At 42.9% G+C, this 24,026-nt stretch overlaps 1 protein-coding gene across 3 annotated transcripts; it reads left to right on the top strand.

Annotated features, from left to right (window-relative positions):
* Window positions 1-99: 99 nt before the first annotated feature.
* On the top strand, window positions 100-22,625 carry sin3aa (SIN3 transcription regulator family member Aa). Of its 3 annotated transcripts, XM_061677900.1 has the most exons (22): window positions 100-152; window positions 796-975; window positions 4,323-4,548; window positions 5,626-5,811; window positions 6,347-6,453; window positions 7,114-7,399; window positions 9,008-9,256; window positions 9,335-9,487; window positions 13,347-13,502; window positions 13,592-13,681; window positions 15,960-16,078; window positions 16,157-16,367; window positions 16,652-16,768; window positions 16,845-17,083; window positions 17,168-17,351; window positions 18,022-18,613; window positions 18,913-19,082; window positions 19,167-19,340; window positions 19,922-20,014; window positions 20,256-20,350; window positions 20,762-20,954; window positions 21,223-22,625. In XM_061677900.1, the coding sequence occupies exons 3-22, from the start codon at window positions 4,351-4,353 to the stop codon at window positions 21,436-21,438; spliced, it is 3,828 nt and encodes a 1,275-aa protein (XP_061533884.1). In that variant the 5' UTR covers window positions 100-152; window positions 796-975; window positions 4,323-4,350; the 3' UTR covers window positions 21,439-22,625. The 3 variants fall into 3 exon arrangements, with proteins under 3 accessions (XP_061533884.1, XP_061533885.1, XP_061533883.1); XM_061677901.1 differs by lacking the exon at window positions 796-975 and having other exon boundaries at window positions 111-152; XM_061677899.1 differs by lacking the exons at window positions 100-152; window positions 796-975 and adding an exon at window positions 2,693-2,879.
* The last annotated feature ends 1,401 nt before the right edge of the window (window positions 22,626-24,026 follow it).

The following is a 24,026-nucleotide window of genomic DNA, read 5'->3' as shown; positions in this document are numbered from 1 at the left end:
CGCACTTTTCGCGGGTGGTCTTCAAACTGGGTGACGCGTAATGTGACGCTCGCCAATGCCAGCATTTGGGGGCGGGTTGCGTGCCCCAACTATTTTGTTCCTAACACGAATAACGTCAGGAGTAAGGGCTCTCTTCTTCTAATACCTGCTGGGTATGTAACTGCAAAGTCAACCATTTTAAAAGAAACAAACACAACAAGTGCAATTTGCATGGCTTTGTTATGAACGGCGTCTTTGGACCGTCTGTGTTATGCAGACGATCGCATGCTCGGATGATTTTTTTTTTTTTAGTACACAAACGTAACGTGTAGTGTACTACACGGTACTGTGTTGGCGTTCTATTACAATAGCAGATAAAACACAGCATGCGCGGCGTTTTGCTCTGTTTTGGCGTTCAATCGAGCACGTTTGCAAATGGAAGGAGGAGGGGACGTGTGTGTGTGTGTGTGTGTAGAGGAGCGGAGGGGGTGTTGTTGTGTTGAAGCAGGTTCGACATTTTTTTAACACAATACGATGAGAACTAACGACAGACAAATCGCTCGTGCTTGTTTTGAATGCGTCCCCGACGTCGTGTAGCCGCCGTTTGACTTTGGCGTTGTTCCCTAGAGGAGTCCCTTTTGTTCGCCGCTTCGACCGAGCTCCGTTTAACAACAAAAGGCGATATATTACACGCGCGAGACAGCGACTTCATGTCAAATTTCTTTGACTGTGTGTTATGTATCGAGTGTCGCGTTTTGTCCCTTTATTTGTATTTTTTTGTTTGTTTGGTTTTTTGGCTTTGTGGGTTGCAAATAGGAGAAAAGCCGAGGAATGAAGAGGAATCCCGGGCTGGCGTTTGAAGCTCCGCCTATCGTGGGCGATGCTTTCACCGCGAGTGAGCGACGTGATTGGCTGAGGCTTTTCCCAAAAGGGGGCGGGGTATAACCCGGAAAAGGTTGACCAAACAGTGAGCCAAGTGTCAAGCGAAAAATTCCGGCAAGTGTTTAATGATCACACTTTCGGCACGATGTGGTTTTCTTTCCTAATGTTACAATTTGACTTTTTTCTCACAACATGATTAATTTATCCTCGTAAAATTATTATTTTATTTCCTAACACTACAACCTCTTTTTTTGTAATGTATAATTTCTCAAAATGTAACAACTTTATTCTCTTAACATTACGTTTTTCATTAGAAAATATTGACTTATGGTGACAGAAATCAATTTTTAAAAATATCTATTTAAAAATCTCACCAAGTTACGATTCAAAGTCAAATTAAGAGTTTTGCTTTTTGTGATATTTTGACTTCCAATTGACATTAAGACTTTTAAAAAAAATTCTGACAACTCTTGTACAATTCATATTTTTTTTACCCTCATAAAATTAATAGTTACAACTTCATTCTCAATATGGTCACTCATTTTTCTTTTTTTCTGTATGTGTAAAACTACAACTATTATAAGAGGTAAAGTTTTGTTCTTGTAAATTCCTAATATTCCAATTTATTCTCATTAAATAAGGATTGTTGTTCTAATATTATGATAATACAAAAGCATATTAAAGTAATAATATTACTTTATTCTTGTAAAATATACTTTTTTCCTTCAAAATATTATGACTTAGTTCCTGTAAAATTCCAGCTTTTTTCTCAAAATATTAAAATTTTACAAATAAATTTAGGATCTTTGTCAAGTTTTTATTGTAATAATATAACTTTATTCTCATTGCATAAAAATTTGCTCCAAGTTGTTTTTTTTTTTTTTCATAGGATACTACAATGTCAATCTTGTATTAGGAAATGTAAACATTAAAATAACATATTGGTCCTCCAAATATAATAATATTTCCACAAATCTTATGATTTTCATTGTGAAAAACATTCATTCATGTAACCATTTCTTTAAGTTGTATTATTATTATACAACTATTTTTATTGTATTATGATTTTTATGTTAAAATTTTTATTTTCTTCTCTCTCAAACCATAAGGTTTTCATTTGTCATAACATTTCAAAATTTTCTTATATTACAAATTTACTCTTGAAATATATGGATTTTTATTTTAAAAATTAAAAATGTTTTCTCTCAAAATATTGTAATTTTATTACTAACCTTAGAATCTGCGTTTCGAAATTGTTTTTTCATTATTGAAACTTCAATCTACTAATACTAAGATTTGTACACATTTAAATAAAAAAATCTCTCAAAATATAAAATTTTTACTAGCTTACTTATGTTTTTCGTTTCTCATAACAGTTTTTTTATTTTCAGATTTTTTCCCTAATATAATATTTCTATTACAACTTTATTCTCATAATATTTCGATTTTTCCTCATAAAAACTGCATTAAAACAGAAGAGTAGTTTGACTAAAAACCCAGACTTTGCCTTACAAAATTACAACTTTATTCCGTACCCCCCAAAAAGCTTTAAAGTTTATATTTGATATAAAACAGTTGACAGCAAGCGATTTGTTTTGGGACTCGTTGTCGCGCTCCCAGTCAAAATGGGAGCGCTCTCTCCACTGCGAGTCCCATCACCGACTGACAGCTACAACAGCCAATCGGGAGTAGCTACCCCGCCACTGCGCGTTGTCCTCACACCGAATCATCCAATAGGAACCCGCTACGGAGGCGTGGTTACACCATCCCGCACGCCCCCGCCCACAAGCTAACCTAACGGAGATTGTTTTCTTCTTTCGGGGAAGATTCCCCCCCCCCACTTTGCAGCTCCATATCGCCTCTTATTTTTTATTTATTTATTTATTTGCAGTATACAGCCGGAATAAGTCGTGTTTGTCCACCGGCCACTTCGGAGTGCACCCCGGCTAGAGGCATCGTGGTTAAAACCCCGGCGAACGGATTACTGTAGCACCGTAGGCGAACTTAAAGGAGAGACGGTGAGTTCAGTTTGAGAAATTCATTCAGCGAGCTAACGCGGCTAAGAAGCGAAGCTCCACCAACAGACGTCCCGGAAAAAAAACAAAAAAATCACACTCAACAAACAATTGACGTCTATTATCACTAAATCACTCGAATGAATCGCGGGTGGGTGTTTTCTCGGTGCTTCTAGATAGCCGCATGTGCTTCCCCCAGACGTCCCTCTGAGTCCGGGGCTCCTCATGTTGTTTACACCGTGAAACACTCCCCCCAACCCCCACGACAAAGCAAGTTCCGGGGCGAAGAAACGCGAGTTTAAAGAAAAACAACAACAACCCGCGGACGAACCGGCGAGTCGGTGACTTTTTTTGCGTGGATGTGACGCTCTTACCTGCGTCGACGTAGAGCGCTTCGGCGTTTCTCCTGCCCAACATGCTCCACCAAATGGCGGCCACGTCTGGAACTCGAGCTCGGTGCTTGTGGGTCTAGGCCTCAAGAAAAACAGGGGGCGGGGGGCTTCCGTGAGTGGCTTCCAAACACATCTAAAACACCTCTCCCATCATTTTTGTTTTGTTTTTTAATGTTGAATTCAACACAATTTCTGTTCACAGTTCCTCCCTGTAGTAGCGACGGCTTGCGGTCAATTGACGCTAAGCTAGCTAACACGTTCTAAGTTGACAGTTCATTTCGTCTTAATTTGGGGGATCATGTGTATCTTTTTAAGTTGCACAGTCGCATTTACGATTAAAACCACTCAATTAATTGGCTTTTTTTTCGTGGAGAGATGCTGTAGTACATGGAAGTTGTAAACGGGCAGGCCGACTCCCACACGTTTGTTGCCTCGGTGACGTAGCGGGTCTGTAGACGTGATTGGCCACAGCCATTGTGTCTGTGTGTTTTTTTTTTTTTTTTTTTTTTTTTTTAACTCAACACTCATTCCCAAAAAAGCGACACAAAAGTCCTTAAAATGTAGTCTTGTGGGGAGGATAAACAGTTAAATACCCCTTTTATTGACTTTGGTTCCCTTCCATTCATTGTTAGCCACGTTTCTGGAACGTCCCCAAAACGGAATTAAGCCCACTGTCAGAGGTGGCAAAAGTACGCGCACTGTGTACTTGAGTGGAAGTGAAGATTCTTGTGTAAAAAGAGTAAAGAAAGACTGGTAAAAGTAGAAGTGCTGATTCAACTTCCTTACTTGAGTAAAATAAAAGCCCCCCCACCACCATCACAAACCTCCAAACCGTCTTATCAGCATTTATAAAGTTTCAAAGTTTAGCATGCGGATCTGTCTGGTATGTTAACCAGTACGGTATGCTCCAGCATGCAGCTCCAAATGAGGGGTTGAAAAAGGCTCAAAAACAACAACACAATGATCGAGTGCTATCTCACGCTAACTTTGTCTTCATGTGAGGAGAGAACGTCTCTCTCATGGTTTCTCCTCATCTCTTCCGTCTCCATCCCAGGTCTCGCAGCTCCATCAAGTATGAGTTCATGATGAAGCGGCGACTGGAGGATCAGGAAACGATTTTTGCGTCCCAACAGCGGCGCCTCCCTGGCAACGCCGAGACCTTCCAGCATCGCGTCCTGGCCCCGGCGCCGCCGCCGCCACCGTCGGCGGTGTACGAGGCCGCGGTCGACAGCATGCAGCCCACCGCAGGCATCCAGTACTCGGTACCGCAGGGATACCAGGTACGCGGAAGCGCTTGCCGGGAATCTGAATCTGTGTACACTCATGTCAGAAAATGAAACCTTTTTTAACTGCACATGTAAATGTTTTTACACTTTAACATTAGTAACTATCATGCAGATATATAAATGAGTTACCAATTGTTAGGGTTGCAAAAATGTATGCGCTTCCATGCTGCAAATATTTTGCCGCGGTTGCTATGCCTTATCTGTACAAGTCTACATAAGAAAAGACAGTGAGAGAGTTTGCAGGTGGAGCGACGTCACTGACATATGCACATGCAGAGCCATTTTATTGTGTCGAATTGTTAAGTTTAAAAATGTTAATTTACTAAGGTTTACATTTATATACATGTGACAAAGCAGACATTTTTCAAAAGGAGGCACTTATTTTCACATTATCTGTAAAGAAAAATAGCGGGGATAGCCAAAAGCAAAACGTTATTTGATTAGTGTCATTGTCATTAGATTTTTCTTTTAGCAAAGGGGTGAAAATTGATTACAATCTGTTAAAATCAAGAGATTTTATTTTGTGGACATATTGCCCAGCCCGAGTTTGTGTGTACCTACAGTTGATATAATTAAAAAGAAATTAGATGAGGTAATTTTCATTTTCATTAAATACTGTAATATGATTTAAAACCTGTACAATAATTAGAAATATATACAAATCTGGAAAAAAATATTTTAAGCAATGTATTGCAATGAGTGGGAAAACCAGGTGTTAAACAGGTGTGTGTTCACTTTCTATATCCACTGTAGTCTTTTAGATCTGTTAAGTTACCATAAGATGCTGAATAAGCTTGAAATCTGATCTAGTATGCACTTGAATTTTAACTTGGAAAATGTGTAGAACTCTGCAAATGACAAACGTGTGATAAATGCGACACTTTTCTTTAAAAGCAACATTTGAGAACACGTTGACGAATGAGGCCCATAGATCATACACACAAACAACATTGTAATAGTTCAGTAGTAGAAAGGATGTGTACTTTATTACTAAATACCTCACTTGTTAGCTACAAGTGACACATATTTCCTTTTAGAAAGGGCTAAATCACACGTCGTTCTTTTTCACAGGTTCCCACGGTGGCCCAGAACAGCGGTGGCCACGGGCACACGCCAAGCCCGGCCGTCCACGGGGGGTCGCACCACCACAGCCCCGCCGCCGTCCAATCCCACGGGCCCCCGGTGATGCCGTCGCACAGCCACATGGGCGCGCCTCAGGCCTCAGCGCAGGGCCAGCAACAGTTCCAGCGGCTCAAGGTGAGTTTGTGCCGCTTTGTCGCCAGAGAGCTAAGTGAGTGGGTGTGAGTGTGTTCAAGGCAGGCAAGCACTGAGGAGAGAAGTCCAAGGAGGAAAGTTCAGTGTGAATAGAAAATTGCAATATTTAAAACAAGTGCGTATAGTGTTCAGATCTGAAATCTTTTTGCATCCATCCATTCATCCATCTTCCGCTCCGCTTTATCCTCACTAGGGTAGCGGGCGTGCTGGAGCCTATCCCAGCTATCTTCGGGCGAGAGGCGGGGTACACCCTGAACTGTTCGTCAGCCAATCGCAGGGCACATAGAAACAAACAACCATTCGCGCACACATTCACACCTACGGGCAATTTGCAGATTACTCAAAATGCGTTTCGAACCTCTAACCACTATCCACCGTGATGCTGCGATTTTTTTTTTAAAAAGATAAAATCGAATATTGTTCTAAAGCGACTGAGACATTGTTTCTTAACGTGGAAGGTAGCTGATGAAATAATGCAGTGCCCCCCCACCCCTTCTTTGTCTTCATTCTCCAAAAGGTTGAGGATGCGTTGTCCTACTTGGACCAAGTCAAATTGCAGTTTGGGAACCAGCCTCAGGTTTACAACGACTTCCTCGACATCATGAAAGAGTTCAAGTCTCAAAGGTGAGCACGCTATGCAGACGCCGTAATTCGCTGCCGCCTTTCTAGCTAGCTTGCTGGCTACCTAGCTGGCTGCCTATCTGCCACGCTATGTTGGATAAACTTTCGCCATCCATTTTGCCGTGGTCGCAATCTACATGGATGATGGCTCCTTTTCAGCTTCGGGTGTGGTGCAGCCATGAATATCCGCACAGCTCCTTGGGACTAGGCTAATGGATGCCTCCTTCTGCGGAGATCTAGGTTTTTTTAGTTGTTGTTTTTTTTCTTTTAATAAACCTTATGCAGAGATTTTGGATGAGCTAAAACCTATTATATGTATAGAAATTAGCCATAGTAAGTCCAAATGGGACCAGCCATAAACAAAGGCTAAAAAGTGTGAAATATTTTCAAGTAAATGCAGCGTGGCAACTCTTGTCAGAATAAAGTTGTATGTTATTCTTTTATTTGTGATTTGAATCGAAAAATTCTGAGTCTGCGTTTGATATATATATATATAAATATACTTATTTTTTTGGGGGGGCGGACTTGAATGCCAATTTGAGTCTCCACAATTTGTGCTTAGCCCTAGTATATGTTCTCGGCGTTGGTTTTATTATGTCGATATTTTCCCAATGATAGTGATAACATCGTGACAGCTAACCCGAGTTGTGTTTACGCCGCCAGCATTGACACCCCTGGTGTCATCAGTCGGGTGTCACAGCTCTTCAAAGGACACCCCGACCTCATCATGGGCTTCAACACCTTCCTGCCGCCCGGCTACAAAATTGAGGTGCAGACCAACGACCTGGTCAACGTGACGACGCCCGGTCAGATCCACCACATCACCCCGCACGGCATTTCGGTGCAGAACATCCCCATCACGGGAGCGCCGAGCACCCAGGCGCTGCCCACCGCCGCCACCAGCGCACCGGCCCTCCTCACGCAGCCCGTCCCCGCAAAGATGAGCAAAGTTTGTTTGTTACATTTCTCAATCGTGTTCCCCTAAAACGATTAATCAAATAACTTGAATAATTTGATGACAAAAAAAGTAGAAACAAAATCTTTGCCTCAAAGCGTCGCATTGATCATTTTTCCCACATGGGCTTACTGCAGACTCAAATACCTCTCGGGGTAGGAATAGATTGGCGCAATGGCAGTGAGCCAGGAGGGAAAAGTGCATAAAAGACAGAGAATGTCCGAAGTTTGGAATAATTTCACAAAACAAAAAAAGATAAAAGTGCAATGTGTCTCACTACAGCTAAGCAGAACTAATTAACATGCCGCAACAGTACGTCTACAATAACAACACACTCTACACTCATTTGCTGACTCTAACATCACTAACCAGACAAGGCCACATCTTTTTAAGCCACACACATTCAAAATGACATGTCCGTTTTGTTGTTTAATAATGAACAGTCAATTTGTGTCTGATTAATCAATGGGATAATAGGTAAAATAATCAATTCTACAAATATCTAAAGAATAAAAAATATAGCTATTGATAGTTTGCCCGCCTAGTTGTGGTTTGGTGTTTGTTTAACCGATTATTCACTGGAAAACTCCTATTCTCTGTTTTTGTGGTCTTTCTGAAACAACCTTTTATATCACATGATGTTTCCAAAGCCCTGTTTAATAGAAATGTTTTTTTTTTCTATTATTTTTTCTGTTATCTTCTTTCTAATTAAGAAGTAGACTTGTGTTTCTATTAGATAGGCCTTTGGCACCGTCTTTTGGCAGCTTGGTGCCAAGGAACTATGTTGAAGCGATACATCTCGACTGAGAGATGACCTTTGTTTGTCAGAAAGAAGTTTAGCCTAGAAGGCGGAATAAATTACGAGAGAGTGGTCTCTCTATGTACACGATCAAGTTGGCGCCAAAGCCCTACGCTTGTCTGAATGAAGCTCCTCTACTCACTTCAACCTGCAGTAGTTCCTTGGAACCAAGATGGTGCACAAAATCAGTGAAGAGGAAGATAGGTTCCCCCAAAACTGCAAATGGGTGAATTCTCGAATCGCGACTATAGGGGAGAACACAATATACTTCTTGAGACAAATGTAAAATATTTGCATTGGCTGCATTCCTCAATAAAGTTTAGGAAACACCGTTTCAAACACAATCCGTTCCGTGGCATTGGTCAATTTGGTATTGTTTAGAAATGATTTATCCAGGAGGAATAAAATAGAAATAATGTTCCTGGGCCTAACTGTTGCAAACACAAACCCTTTGACTATACAATGTTTTAAGTAAAAAAATTTTTACCAGTCTAAAAATACAAGCACTTACCCTTTGAAGGCGTGCGACAAACATGGGAGGTGGGAGGGTCAGATTAAAGCCGCCTCGCATAAAGACTAAGCACCACTCACTTTACGGTGTACATTCTGTTCTTCTTTTATTTTTTATCACTTACTGTCCTCGATATTTGTGAGGTGGAATACACAGGTGTGCAGTTTCCCGGTCTTTCTATAGTTTCACATGTGCTTCCGAAGCTCCATTGGATGCCACACTATATTCACAACAGCTGTGGTGTGCCGGAAAATCATTCAAATTGACCGTCAAGCTGTGTCCCCTCTCACAGCCCACTCAGCCCCAGGCGCCGACGCCAGGCAGCCAGAGCAACCCGTCCATCCCGGCGTACACCTCGCCGCGCTCCCCGCCCGTGCCCCTCCACCCGCCCCTCAGCGGGATGTCCGCCGGCTTGCCAGCGCAGAATAACCAGCCGGTGGAGTTCAACCACGCCATCAACTACGTCAATAAGATCAAGAACCGCTTTCAGGGTCAGCCCAACATCTACAAAGCTTTCTTGGAGATCCTGCACACGTACCAGGTCAGCAGAGGAAACTCGCCATGATGATACCGGCGGAAATAGTTTTTATGAACAAATATTCCGCCTTATATTATGCAGAAGGAGCAACGGAACGCAAAGGAGGCTGGAGGGAACTACACCCCGGCTCTGACGGAGCAGGAGGTATACGCTCAGGTGGCGCGGCTCTTCAAGAACCAAGAGGACCTGCTCTCTGAGTTTGGACAGTTTCTTCCAGATGCCAACAGTTCAGTGGTGAGCGACACTTGAATTAGTTCGATGCTAATGTACAGTTGTCCCACTTTTCGCAGTCTCACCGTATCACAGATTTTTAAATCGTACATACAGTCTCTAATTTTATATTTCAGATATTTTGCAATATCATGGGATTTTGCAGTGGTCTTTTTTCCACACAGACTAATATTACTGCAGAATCACATACCTAGCAATAAGCGCGAGCCAGGAAGAAAGTATGCGTAAAAGTCAATGTCGTAATTTTGGCATTATTTCACACTTTGAAAAAGAAGATAAAGAGCAATGTGTCTACTGCATAGTAGAACTAGCTTCAAGAACAGCCCAAAATGAACAAATAAGCACATTCATACAATAGCTGCTACGGCCACAACAGATGCCTAGGAACTCAAAATGTAGACCCGCTAATCTAAGCTAACAACAGCCAACTACCCACTCATTTGCTGACTCCCACGTCACTCGGCAGGTTAGGCCCAGCCTTTTAAAGCCACACACATTAAAAGTCACAAAGTGGACAAAAATAATACCTGCACTTCACATGCATATTTTGTATTGGTATTATGCAAAAGAAATTTTTTAATGCGATTACTCAAATAATCAATGGGATGATCTGTAGAATAATCCATTCTAAAAATACTCGATAGCCCCAGTCTTATTAGGAATTATTTATAAGAGTATTGTAAAGGTTAATAAGCGTTTAGGAAGGGTCATAAAGCTTGACAATATATACAAATAATAAAATAAATATATGGTCACTGCTTGGCAGATTTTCGTTTATCACGAGCGGTCAGGAACATAATCCCCACGATAAACGTCGGACCACTGTACAGTTCATCCAGGAAGTATTTACAGCGCTTCACTTTTTCCGCATGTTGTTTTATTACAAACCAACAATTTCATTATTTATTTTTTTCCTCAAAATTATACACACAACAACCTACAGTGTTGTGAAAAAGTATTGGCCCCCTTCTCAAACTATATTATTGCATAGTTTCCTCCCTTTAATGTTTAAGATCATCAAACAAATGTAAGTATCAGACAAATATAACCCAAGTGAACTTAAAATGCTGTTTTTAAATGGCAATTTCATTTATATGGGTACAAAAATATTCAGTTATGTGGGCCTGTGTGAAAAAGTAATGGCCCTCTAAACCTAATAATTGGTTGGGCCATCCTCAGCTGCAGCAACTGAAATCAAGCATTTTCTTTAACCGACAATGAGCCTTTCACATCTGCGTGGAGATATTTTGGACCACTCTTCCTTGCAGAATTTTTTTAATTCAGCAAAAATTGAGGGTTTTCGAGCATGAACGTCGTTTTTAAGGTCATGCCACTGCATTTCAATTGGATTCAAGTCTGGACTTTGACTAGGCCACTCCAAAAACTTCATTTAGTTTTTTTTTTTAAGCCATTCAAAAGTTGACTTGCTGGTGTGTTTTCATTATCCTGCTGCAGAACCCATGTGCGCTTCATCTTGAGGTCACAAACTGATGGCTGAACAGCCTCCTTCAGGATTTACTGTTAAAAGAGTAGAATTCTTGGTTCCATCAATCGCAACTAGCGTTCCAGGTCCTGAAGGAGCAAAGCAGCCAAAGAGCATCACACTTTGACCACCATGTTTGACTGTTGGTCTGATGTTCTTTGTCTGAAATGCTGTGCTACATTTTATGCCAGATGTAATGAGACTCGCACCTTCTAAAAATCTCAACTTTCACCTCGTCAGTCCATATAATATTCTCCCAAAAGTCTTGGGAATCATTCAGGTGTGTTTTTAGAAAAGTAATATGAGCCTTTATGTTCTTTTTGGTCAGCAGTGGTTTTTCCCTTGGAAGTCATTTATGCCCAGTCTCTTCGTTGTTGTCATGAACACTGACCTTAACTGAGGCAAGGGAGGCCTGCAGTTCTTTAGATGTTGTCCTGAGTTCCTTAGTGGCCTCCTGGTTGAGTCATTGGTGTTCTCTTGGGTTGATCTTTGTAGGCCGGCCACTGATGGGAAGGTTCACAACTGTTCCATGTTTTCTCCATGTGAGGATAATGGATCTCCCTATGGTTCGCTAGAATCCTAAAGCTTTAGAAATGCATTTTGCAACCATTTCCAGACAGATAGATGTCAATTAGTTTATTACTTGACTGTTCTGGAATTTATTTGGATTGTGTCATTTTTTTTGCAAATTTTTTAGATCCCTTGAGTCCGAGTGGACCATGTTCTGCGCCTCCATTGCTGAGGCAGCCGACCAGAGCTGTGGCCCTAAGGTGGTCGGTGCTTGTCGTGGCGGCAATCCCCGAACCCGTTGGTGGACACCAACGGTGAGGGATGCCGTCAAGCTGAAGAAGGAGTCCTATTTGGCCTTTTTGGCCTGTGGGACTCTTGAGACAGCTGATGGGCACGGCTGGCCAAGCGGAATGCAGCTTTGGTGGTCAGTTGTATCGGTCCGTTGTGGTAAAGAAGGAGCTAAGCCGAAATGCGAAGCTCTTGATTTACCGGTCGATCTACGTTCCTACCCTCACCTATGGTCACGAGCTCTGAGGATCTCAGAGTAGAGCCGCTGCTCCTCCACATCGCGATGAGCCAGATGAGGTGGCTGGGGCATCTGATTCGGATGCCTCTCAGATGCCTCCCAGGTGAGGTGTTCCGGGCACGGCCCACCGGGAGGAGACCCAGGACACGCTGGAGAGACTTTCGGCTGGCCTGGGAACGCCTCGGGATCCCCTCGGAATAGCTGGATGAAGTGGCTGAGGAGAGGGAAGTCTGGGCGTGCCTGCTAAAGCTACTGCCCCCGCGACCCGACCTCGGATAAGCGGTAGAAAATGGATGGATGGATTTTTTAGCTCTTTTGTCCAATTTGATTTTGTTGGGACAGATTCTGTTTAAGTGATTTATTAATTGAACAGGTCTGGAGGTAATCAGGCTTGGGTGTGATCACTGAAAATTACCAAAAATTGTGATTAGCCTCAATTAATTCATTATTTCAAAAGGGGTGTAATTACTTTTTCACACAGGGCCAGGTCACTTTGAATAGTTTATTAGTTGAATAGTTAAATAATAATTCATTCCTTGGTCGAATTGTCTCTATCACAAAACCTTTATTAATTGTACGGACAATGTGTTAAGTAACATTTGTACATTTTATACTGTCATATATCATAGTCTGATCAGAAGTTAACTCACACACTTTTTAAAACCAACCAAAAATCTCACAGCCCAATCCCAAACATATATGTCACAAAAATGACGATTGTGTCTCAATTTACTCAAAAATTTTATTTACTTAAAAAAATCTATGAAATCTGGGCCTGTTAAATGTACACCAATCTATTATTCTGCTGTATTAACACAGGTTAATTGTACTTTCTGCCATCTACTGGAAGAGCATTTTATTGTTCTGCCCGTCAATGTGTGTCATTGGAATTGATAAATGACCAAAGACATGTTATTTGGAGTAAATAAATCATTTTTGGACCAATTAAATGAAATTGGAGCATTTCTTGCAGCACACCTGATGATCTCTCGCCACCCAGTGGTTAGGAATTACTGAGCTAAGCTAACGTAGCAATGTACATTTTCACTCAGTGCTTCTTCTGGTCAAACGGCACAAAGAGATGAACTCAAATGTACAACAACAATCACAGAAGTTCCCAATGAGTGTCCTTCGTTCACAAAAATCTGGTAAATACCACGTTACTGTCTTATCAACCTAACAGAAATAGGAACAATAGCAGGAAGTAAAACCTAATGACAGAAGCGACACTCGGTCATCCACATGACAACTGGCGATCATTTCCAACTTCAGTGAGCCTGAATTTACTGCGTGAATACATTCCTCCTTACTCGGTATAATTGTGCACTAACTCTTCCACTCAGCTGTTGAGCAAGACGACAGCCGAGAAAGCCGAGTCGGTACGGAACGATCACGGCGGCACCGCCAAGAAGCTGCAGCTCAACAACAAGCAGAGGCCCAATCAGAACGGCTGCCAGATCCGCCGGCATCCTACTCCCGGAGCTACGCCCCCCATCAAGGTATGCAAAACTTAAATTTATTCTGTTCTGTGTCACTCGTGGGACTGTTTTGTCATTCAAGTGCCTCACTTTCTATGTTGATAAAACAGAAAAAACCCAAGTTACTGAATTTGAAAGATTCGTCCATGGCCGAGGCCAGCAAGCATGGAGTCGGAACCGAGTCGCTGTTCTTTGAAAAGGTATGTTTTAATTTTCCATTTCCTTCTGCCCTTTTTAAAAAATGTTGCTGGATTTTTTTGTGTGTTTGTTTTCTGTTTCTTTAAATTATTTATTTATTTATTTATTTTAAATATCAATTTATAATTATATAATGCAAAGGACGGCACAGTGGTAACTGGTTAGCACATCTGCCTCACAGTTGCGAGGACCGGGGTTCAAATCCGGCCTCGCCTGTGTGGAGTTTGTATGTTCTCCCCGTGCCTGTGTGGGTTTTATCCGGGTACTCCGGTTCCTCCTACATCCCCAAAACATGTGTGGTAGGTTGATTGAAGACTCTAAATTACCAGTAGGTGTGAATGTGAGTGCGGATGGTTGTTTGTTTCTATGTGCCCTGCGATTGGCTGGTGAGCAGTTCAGGGTGTACCCCGCCCCCCGCCCGAAGATTGCTGGGATAAGCTCCAGCATGCCGCAGCAGAATTCATGGTTCCATTTATCACAGCAAGTCTTCCAGGTCCTGAAGTAGCAAAACAGCCCCAGACCATCACACTACCACCACCATATTTTACTGTTGGTGTGATGTTCTTTTTCTGAAATGCGGGGTTACTTTTACGCCAGATGTAGTTGGACACACACCTTCCAAAAAGTTCAACATATGTCTTGTCAAACCACAGAGTATTTTCCCAAAAGTCTTATGGATCATCAAGATGTCATCTGGTAAAAGTGAGACGAGCCTTAATGTTCGTTTTGCTCAGCAGTGGCTTTCATCTTGGAACTCTGCCATGCAGGCCATTTTTGCCCAGTCTCTTTCTTATGGTGGAGTCATGAACACTGATCTTAACTGAGGCAAGTGAGGACTGCAGTTCTTTGGATATTGTTGTGGGGTCTTTTGTGACCTCCTGGATGAGTTGTCGCTTCGCTTTTGGAGTAATTTTGGCCACTCATGGGAAGGTTCACCACTGTTCTATGTTTTCGACATTTGTGGATAATGGTTCGCTGGAGTCCCAAAGCTTTAGAAATGGCTTCATAACCTTTTTCACACTGATAGATCTCAGTTGCTTTCTTTCTCATTTGTTCCTGAATTTCTTTAGATCTCTGCATTTTGTCTAGCTTTTGAGGATCTTTTGGTCTGCTTCACTTTGTCAGGCAGGTCATATTTAAGTGATTTCTTGATTGAGAAACAGGTGTGGCAGTATCAGGCCTGGGTGTGGCCAGAGAAATTGAAGTCAGTTATGATAAACGACAGTTATGTTTCAATAGGGGGGGGGGGGGGGGGGGGGGCAATCACTTTTTCACACAGGGCCATGTAGGTTTGGATTTTTTTTCTCCCCCATAATATTAAAAACCTCCATTTAAATGCTGTATTTTGTGTTTACTTGTGTTGTCTTTCACTAATATACAAAATTGTTTGATGATGGGCAACATTTAAGTGTGACAAACATGCAAAAAATATAAGAAATCAGGAAGGGGGCAAACACTTTTTCACACTACTGTATATAGCACTTTAAGAACAACCGCAGCTGTAACAAAATGCTGTACATAAGACAATTAAACATAGTATAATTTAGAAACGATAAAACAATAAAAGTTTAAACATAAAGAAAAATAAGACACCATAGCAAGGGTAGAATCTCAAGCTGTTTTGAAAGAAAGTAATAAAAATGAGTTTTGAGGCAGGTTTTAAAATTGGATATGGGGGGGTGCTTGTCTGATGTGCACTCGGAGGTCATTCCATAATTTAGGACCAGCAATAAAAAAGGCTCTATCTCCTCTAAACTTGCACTTAGACTTTGGTAATTCCAAGAGCAGCTGCTCAGCTGACCCGAGGCAGGCGTGTAGGGACAGAGCAGCTCAGCGAGGTAGGGCAGGATGAGACCTGTTACAGCTATGAAAACGAATAGCAGAATCTTAAAATGAACTCTAAAGTGCACAGACAGCCAGTGGAGGGAGAGCCGAACATGAGTTATGTGCTCATGCGCCCTCTTAGGTGTTCCAGTTAAGAGGCAAGCTGCAGCATTTTGGACTAACTGGATACATTTGAGGGAGGCCTGGCGGACTCCAAAGTAAAATGCATAACAGTAATCCAGTCGAAATGTGATATGATGAAGGCAAATGATCCATCCACCCATTTTCTATAGCGCTTGTCCTAATTAGGGTCGCTGGTGAGCTTGAGCCTATCCCAGCTGAGTTTGGGCGAATGCTCTCACCACTCCTACTTTAAATTCAAGGCCGATTTTTCTGTGCAACTTGATGGATGTTTTTGCCGAGGTCATAGATTTGTGAATGTGTTTCTAATGGAAGGTGCGCAAAGCCTTGCGGAGTGCGGAGGCCTACGACAACTTCCTGCGATGTCTGGTCATCTTTAATCAGGAGGTGATCTCCCGGGCCGAGCTGGTGCAGCTGGTGGTTCCCTTCTTAGGGTGAGTGCTTGGGCTTTTGATTCTTAAAGGTATCTTTACTGCGTGTCTCTCATCCAACCATCCCACTGTTCTCTCCAGGAAATTCCCGGAGCTTTTCACCTGGTTCAAAAACTTCATGGGGTATCGGGAAATGTCCCACATCGAGGCCTACCCGAAGGAGCGAGCCACCGAGGGCATCGCCATGGAGATTGACTATGCTTCCTGCAAGAGGCTCGGTTCCAGTTACAGAGCGCTGCCCAAAAGCTACCAGCAGCCCAAATGCACTGGGAGGACACCGCTTTGTAAAGAAGTGAGAGCAGCAGTGGCGCAAACGAGGAAAAATCGTCCTCTTAAATACAACGATAGCGCACAGGTTGACCACTATCTACTTGTCAACTAAAGAGTCTTGACTTTTTCAATCCTAAAACTTTTATTAACCGTACAGGCATCATTGAACACAGTGGTTATCAAACTTTTAACTCCAAGCACCACTTAAGCAGCAGCTTACAGGGATGCAGAATAAGGTCTTCATTAGGAAATGGAAGTTGGGAAATGTTCAAATGATTTACACTGTTTTTTTCTGGTTGGCTTCAGGTGCTAAACGACACCTGGGTGTCCTTGCCCTCCTGGTCTGAGGACTCCACCTTTGTCAGTTCCAAGAAGACGCAGTACGAGGAGCACATCTACAGGTGTGAGGACGAGCGCTTTGAAGTAAGTTATTTCATGTGATGTACATGCGGACTTAAAAAGACCCTCGTGTACAAAAATTATTGTTTCTTCCGCACAGTTGGACGTGGTGCTGGAAACCAACCTGGTGACCATCCGAGTTCTGGAAACCGTGCAGCGCAAGATATCGCGGATGTCTGCAGAAGAGCAGGCCAAATTCCGCTTAGACAACACGCTGGGCGGCTCCTCTGAGGTGGTGCACCGGAAAGCCATCCAGAGGATATACGGCGATAAAGCCTCTGACATTATTGACGGCCTAAAGAAGAACCCGGCGGTTTCCGTACCCATCGTCTTAAAGAGGTGCGTGTCGGACCAGGATGATGGTTCCCCAGGTTCATGTTTTAATAAAACAGAATTTTTCATCCTGTAACATGTCCTCCTCAGGCTAAAGACCAAGGAGGAGGAGTGGCGAGAAGCACAGCGAAGTTTTAACAAGATCTGGCGGGAGCAGAACGAGAAGTATTACCTCAAGTCTCTGGACCATCAGGGAATTAACTTCAAGCAGAACGACACCAAAGTGCTGCGCTCCAAGTCCCTGCTCAACGAAATTGAAAGCATCTACGATGAAGTGAGCGCAGTTTTTTTGTCCTCCATCAAATTTGGAAAGACAGCATTAAAAGCAATCTAATTTCTTTCTATTCAATTCTTGGCCCTAAAAATAATGAATAACTTCACAGGCATCTTTTGTCACTTAAAAAAGTGACGAGTGGAATCACGGCTGTCGTAGTGCTGTATGTAAATGTTTGGCACATGACACCACATTTATTAGTAATGTCTTATGTTAAGACAAAAAAGTGATAATTACTTTTCTAACGTGTTGCTCCCTATTTGGGATTACAGTGAACCTATACTATTCACAGGGATAGGAAATGAGCCCTGCCACGAATAGCGAAAGTCTGGAATAATCACATAACTCTAATTGTAATAACAACACTCTAATTGTGTACAGATCCCACAAGATGGTGGGAAAATACTTAAAACAGAGAGGATCATAAAGCTTCAACGTCATGAGCGAGCATAGTAGCCTAGATGACACGCTAGCACAAACTGACATGCTTGAAGCCATTTTCACACTGAGGTAGATATGATGACTTCATCAGCAAGCGTTATTGCGATTGGTTGCTACAGTGCAAATCTGTACCGCACGCCAAATTTATAGCATCTGCCCTACAACATATACCTCGCACCCTTATTCTGGTGTATATTTGAGACTTTAATTGAATGTTTTTTCCCTACAGCACCAAGAGCAGGCATCTGAGGAGAACGCAAGCCCACCCGCAGGCCCCCACTTGACCCGGGCGTACGAGGACCGGCAGATCCTGGAAGACGCGGCGGCACTCATCATCCACCACGTCAAGCGTCAGACTGGCATTCAGAAGGAGGACAAGTACAAGATCAAGCAGATCATGCACCACTTCGTCCCCGACTTGCTGTTCGCACAGCGCGGCGAGCTCTCTGACGTGGAGGAGGAAGAGGAGGAAGAGGATGAGGAGATGGACGTGGAAGAGGGCGCTTCCTCCAAGAAGCACAACGGGATTCCAGGGGGCGGAGGTGGCAGCCCCTCTAAGTCCAAGCTGCTGTTCAGCAACATGGCGGCACAGAGGCTACGAGGCTGCGACGACGCCTACAACCTGTTCTATGTCAACAACAACTGGTACATTTTGCTGCGGCTGCACCACACACTGTGCTCGCGACTCCTGCGCATCTACTGGCAGGCGCAGCGGCAGATCGAGGAGGACGTGCGGGAACGAGAATGGGAGCGGGAGGTGCTCGGACTCAGGAAGGAGAAGAACGACAACACGGCCATTCAGCTGAGACTCAAGGAGCCCAGTGAGTGTTTGTAATGACAAGAGGTCGCATTTGCACCAGAAAGAGAAACGGCAGTAAAACAGGCCAAAATGTATGTATTAACAACTCAACTTCCGGAGATGACGTAACCTTCTTCCAGTTGAGACTTGAGACTGAGTCATCAACGTACAAGTCGTGCGCAACATTTTGGCTCGATTGCCTCAATGCCCCCATTAATCACCAGTTGCAGACGATTAATCAAAATAGTGTTTATTATGCCCATCACTAGTTCTTAGGTTGAAAGCAAAAATTATATTTACATGTCATTAATTTCCCACTAGTGGACATCGACGTGGAGGTTTACTACTCGGCCTTCTTGGAGATGGTTCGCAACCTGCTGGATGGCAACATGGAGGCGTCGCAGTATGAGGACTCACTAAGGGAAATGTTCACCATTCATGCGTACATCGCCTTCACCATGGATAAGCTCATACAGAGCATCGTCCGGCAGGTGAGCTTCTCATCGCTTGCTGTTTCCATTTACTCACTTTTCCTGCCCCAAATTCAATCATGTACTTTACGCATCCTCTCGCAGCTCCAGCACATCGTGAGTGACGAGATCTGCGTCCAGGTGACGGACCTCTACTTGGCTGAGACCGCTAACGGAGCCTGCGGGGGATCCATGTCCACGCTGTCTTCCAGGAGCTCCTTGGAGGGCGCCTACCAACGTAAAGCGGAACAGCTCATGTCGGATGAGAACTGCTTTAAGGTAAAAAAACACAAAATCAGTTGAAACAAATTATCAGCCTTATCAGTATCGGCCGATAATGAGCATTTTATGCTGATCGGCTTTAATGTCATAATTCGTCGAGCCGATCAATGACGTCAAAAGACATTTACTCCGCGTCGCCATCGTGCACAGTATATTTGGATCCAAAAGCTAGTTTATTTTTAGCCTTGTCGCATGTCTTTTGGCGTAGTCCTTTAAATAGCTGACGGCCAATAAAGTTATTTTAAAAAACTAAAACATGTCGGCGGTGTGGAACAGAGAACACGTCAGAGACGGCGGACATCACGTAATGCCCGGATCAGACTACAAGCTAGTGCTAGCACTGACGGTTGTACATAAACATGCCGCCGTTCTGTCGAATCGTGCTCTAAAGTTTCGGTGTGGGTGAAGTAATTTAAGTGCAATAAATTGGAGTGCACTGTTTAGCGGCAACAAGCAAAGTCGCTGTCAACTAGTCCAACACTGTTAAAGACATAACCTCAATTTGTGGTTGGTGGAGGTACAGGTTCTGGACTCTCAGCCAACAAGTGTGTTACCACCTTTGCGTTTGGTCTTCCCAGGTGGTGTTTGCGAGGAACAGAGGCCTGGTGCAGCTGACGTTGGAGTTGCTCGACACTGAGGAGGAGAACTCTGACGAGCCTCTAGAGGCCGAGGTGAGAAACATGCCCGACAGAAGGCTCTTGGCGTTTGGGCCTTTTCCATCCTGGCTGTTGCGCTTCAACAATGCTTACAACATGTAAACACAAACATTGTTTGCATTGTATTTTTTGTGTGAGACATGGGTTGAAAATTGACCGAGCGAAGGCTTATAGTTGGAGCACTTATAAGTCAAGATACCACTGTGTTGGGTTACGGTAGAATTCATTAATTAACCCTCTCATTTTGTGTCTGCAGCGGTGGTCTGATTACGTCGGACGTTACTTGAACCTGGACACCACCACTCCCGAGCTGAGGGAGCATCTGGCCCAGAAGCCTGTCTTTCTCCCCAGGTCAGGAATCCACATCCCTCTTTCATTTGGATTTTTAGAGCCTGAGCACCAGGTGCTGCCTTACCCTATTGGAGTCGCTGTTATTCTGATGAATAAATGGTCCTTTTGCCTGGCTCAACATGGCCATGTGTGTTTCCTGATGAAACTGTCCAAAACACAACCCCAAAAAAGTGTGTGTGTGTGTGTGTGTCTATATATATATATATATATATATATATATATATATATATATATATATATATATATATATATATATATATATGTGTGTGTGTATATATATATATGTGTGTGTGTGTGTGTGTGTATATATGTGTATATATATATATATATATATATATATATATATGTGTATATATGTGTGTGTGTCATGTGTCATGTTTGAAGCATATGCATCACTCGTGTCGTCTCCAGGAATCTAAGGCGGATCCGGAAGTACCAGAAGTGTCGCGAGCAGCTGGACAAGGAGACCGGTGAGGGAGGCAAAAAGCCGCTGGACAAGGAAAAGATGGCGTGCATGTTCAAGCTCAACTCCTACAAGATGGTGTACGTCTTCAAGTCGGAGGACTACATGTATCGGCGCACCGCGCTAATGAGAGCGCACCAGGTAGGGCCTTTGTTGAACACCATCTCGCTCTGTGTGAGTGTGCATGAGATTGGAGGTGTGTGTATGTGTGTGCATTTGTGCGTGCATGCGTGTGTGACTTAGTATACAAGATGACCAATACAGCAGCAAAAGGGGGTGGCGGGAAGTGGCAATAAAACAGGCCAAAATATAAAGAAAGCCCAGATTTGGGTCGAGTGTCTGTGTGTGTGTGCGACTGACTGTCGCAATTGGATGCAAGTACCCTCTTTCTCCCTCTCTCCACCCACAGTCCCACGAGCGTGTGAGCACACGACTCCACAAGCGCTTCCAGGCGTGGCTGGCGGCATGGGCCGAGGAGCACGTCACCGCAGACATGGCCGCCGACACCGACAAGTGGCTGATGGGTGAGGGGCGCGACGGACTATTGCCCTGCAGCACCGCGCGCCAGCCCGAGGTCCTCCACTTCCACAACGTCAACAAATACCGCGTCAAGTACAACCCGTAGCGACCGTCTCTAGGTCAGGAAGCCGTTTGTTTTTAAGGCGGTTTGTGTGTGTGTTGCTCCAGCGGTGGCGAGGTTACCGTTCTTTTACCAGCCTTTTTAGCTGGGCCCCCCCCCCCTCCAATAAGGGTGCCAAAACCCGGGAATGGTCTCGTCCCGCTCACCAGCACTCACCGCTGCTTTTTCTACAGTAAACACTGCTTTACCATTCCACCGTCCACACAATCCCACCACGGGGGAAGTTCTTTAAGCCAGCCGGGACACGCTGGACAAGTGCACTTATTCAGGGGAGGAAAAAAAACAACAAACAGCTTCCCAAATTTTTGGATGGGGACGAACGCCCAATCACGACTCACTTCCGGTTCCGGGTTGAGCCTCACAAACAATGTCATCAGGCGGCAAACACGTCGCCTCACAACACTGTTTGGACTCAAGAGTGCACCATTGTAAAGCTTGTCACGTCTGCGTTGTACATATATACATATATAATATATATTATATATAGTTCTATTAACACAGGTCATCCTCGCCGCCCCGGAAGGCAACTTTTTTTTTTTTTTTTTTTTTTTTTTTTAAATAAATATAAAAAGCCTACCACTAGTGCTCAAACACACACACACCTTGTAAATACACTGTACATAGTCTCAGACTTTTTATGATTGTGTTGTTGTGTTCGTAGAACTTTCCAAGCTAACTGTTAGAATGTAAAGGAAAAAAAACATGAAAAGAAAGATGGGGAAAAAAAGACATTTATTACAGTTTTTACCAAAGGGACTTGATGATACAAATGAGCTGTTTTTGTCCCACCTTACACCCCCCCTGTGTTCTGTTTTGTGTTCTTTTGTCTTTTCGTTTTGTTTTTTTTACTTGCATAGTTTAAGAAAAACGTGGAAAAGTAGAAATGTATCCAGGTTTTTCTGTTTTTATAAATGACAAATATTTTCTTCTCAATGTCATCAGAAAAAAAGAAGGAAAAGCACTGCGACCATCAGACCTTTACCCCTTCAAACATTAACGTGCACCCTGGGTAGATTTCTGCTACACCCCCCACTTCTCCCCTCTTCTCCCTCCCGGTTGTATTTTTGATATTGGAAAAGTCACATGAGCATGTCTTTCGTCCGTTTATTTAGATATTATTTAAAGTAATAATAAAAACACATTTGTAGCCTTTATGTCTATGGACCTTTATTCCTGTCTGTCTTTTTTTTTTTTGTCCTTTCACATTATGAAGGCCACAAATGTGCGTGTGGTATTTTATTTATTTATGTATTTATACTTTTTGTGCATATGATGGCAAAGAGAAATTGCGATGATAACCAGAAAGTAAACTTTCTTGGAAATAGGATTACAAAATGGTGGAAAATTTTCTGTATTATTATTATTTTTTTTAGTTTTGGTAAGGTATCATACTCAAGCATCCATCCATTTTTTTTCTTTTATTGTCATCCATGCATAAGACAAAAAGCATATGCTATTTTAACAGATTTGTTGTAAGTAGAACGTCAAATTTATCACCAGTCAATTATTTCATTGAAGAACTAACTCGTTTTCCCAAAGCCAATTTATTAAAAAAATTACAAAACTCCCCCTTCCCCATTCAAAAATGCCAGTAATGTCCCATTCAAAATGTTAGATGACAAGCCTCTGTTTCAACAAAGTCACAATTCTAGAAATCATCTGTGCGTATGATGGAGGAATGCACAGGGCATGTAGCTATTCAAAGGTAATTGTATGAAATGTGGTTGTTTTAGTCAGGATTATGCTGAAATATATTTTCCCCAACTATATTTAAGTTCCGGCGGCACGGTGTACGACTGGTTAGAACGTCTGTCTCACAGTTCTGAGGACCTGGGTTCAATCTCCCGTGACCCTTGTGAGGATAAGCGGCTCAGAAAATGGATGGATGGATGGATATATTTTAAGTTCCCTCTTTAAAGCCAACATTTAATTTTGTTAATTCCTGGTTTATTCCCATAAATTACTGTTAATTCCTATGTGAAGTTTCCAACTTGAAAAGAAATCCCAGAATTGTTCAACTCTACGGGGAAAGGCTTCTGGCTTCTCAGTACCTGCAGCAATTCCTCTAAAAACAGTGTCTTCCAGGGAGAAGTAGTTTCACTTGATTCATCCATCCATTTTCTATAGCACTTGAACCCAACGTTCGCTATGTTTTTGGAATGTGAGAGAAAGCTGGAGCACACAAAGGAACGTTTCCCACACAGGCGGGCCAAAGCTGAGATTTGATCCCAGAACCTCTCGATTGTAGGCAAACCTGCTAACCACTCTTTCACCATGCTGAGTTTTACTTAGTTAATTGTTATTTTCTTACGCAGCCGTTAACTTCTGTTTTGAAAAAGCACAATTATCCATACAAATCTAATTGTTACTTTGGCCATATTATATAAACAGTGAACCCCTGCTATTCACGGGGATAGGGACCAAGCCCTGCTGCGAACAGCAAAAATTCTCGAGTAATCAACGACCGCCCTAAATGAGGTTTGTAATTGTGTACAGATGCCTCAAAATGGCGGCGAAGGACTTAAAACAGAGAGGCTCATAAAGTAACAACACCACGCATCTAGAATGTACAC

This window comes from Phycodurus eques, chromosome 5 (genome assembly GCF_024500275.1).
Source record: "Phycodurus eques isolate BA_2022a chromosome 5, UOR_Pequ_1.1, whole genome shotgun sequence".
Lineage (NCBI taxonomy): Eukaryota > Metazoa > Chordata > Actinopteri > Syngnathiformes > Syngnathidae > Phycodurus > Phycodurus eques.
The sequence above is the reverse complement of the archived record's forward strand: the minus strand, read 5'-3'. Positions and strand labels throughout refer to the sequence as shown.

What these genes read in the sequence shown, in the direction of transcription:
- sin3aa (XM_061677900.1), top strand. Translation starts at nt 4,351, where the DNA reads ATGATGAAGCGGCGACTGGAGGATCAGGAAACGATTTTTGCGTCCCAA. An exon ending in CTGGTGGTTCCCTTCTTAGG is followed by an intron (nt 16,079 to 16,156) that starts GTGAGTGCTTGG and finishes TGTTCTCTCCAG; the next exon opens with GAAATTCCCGGAGCTTTTCA. An exon ending in AAGCCTGTCTTTCTCCCCAG is followed by an intron (nt 20,351 to 20,761) that starts GTCAGGAATCCA and finishes TGTCGTCTCCAG; the next exon opens with GAATCTAAGGCGGATCCGGA.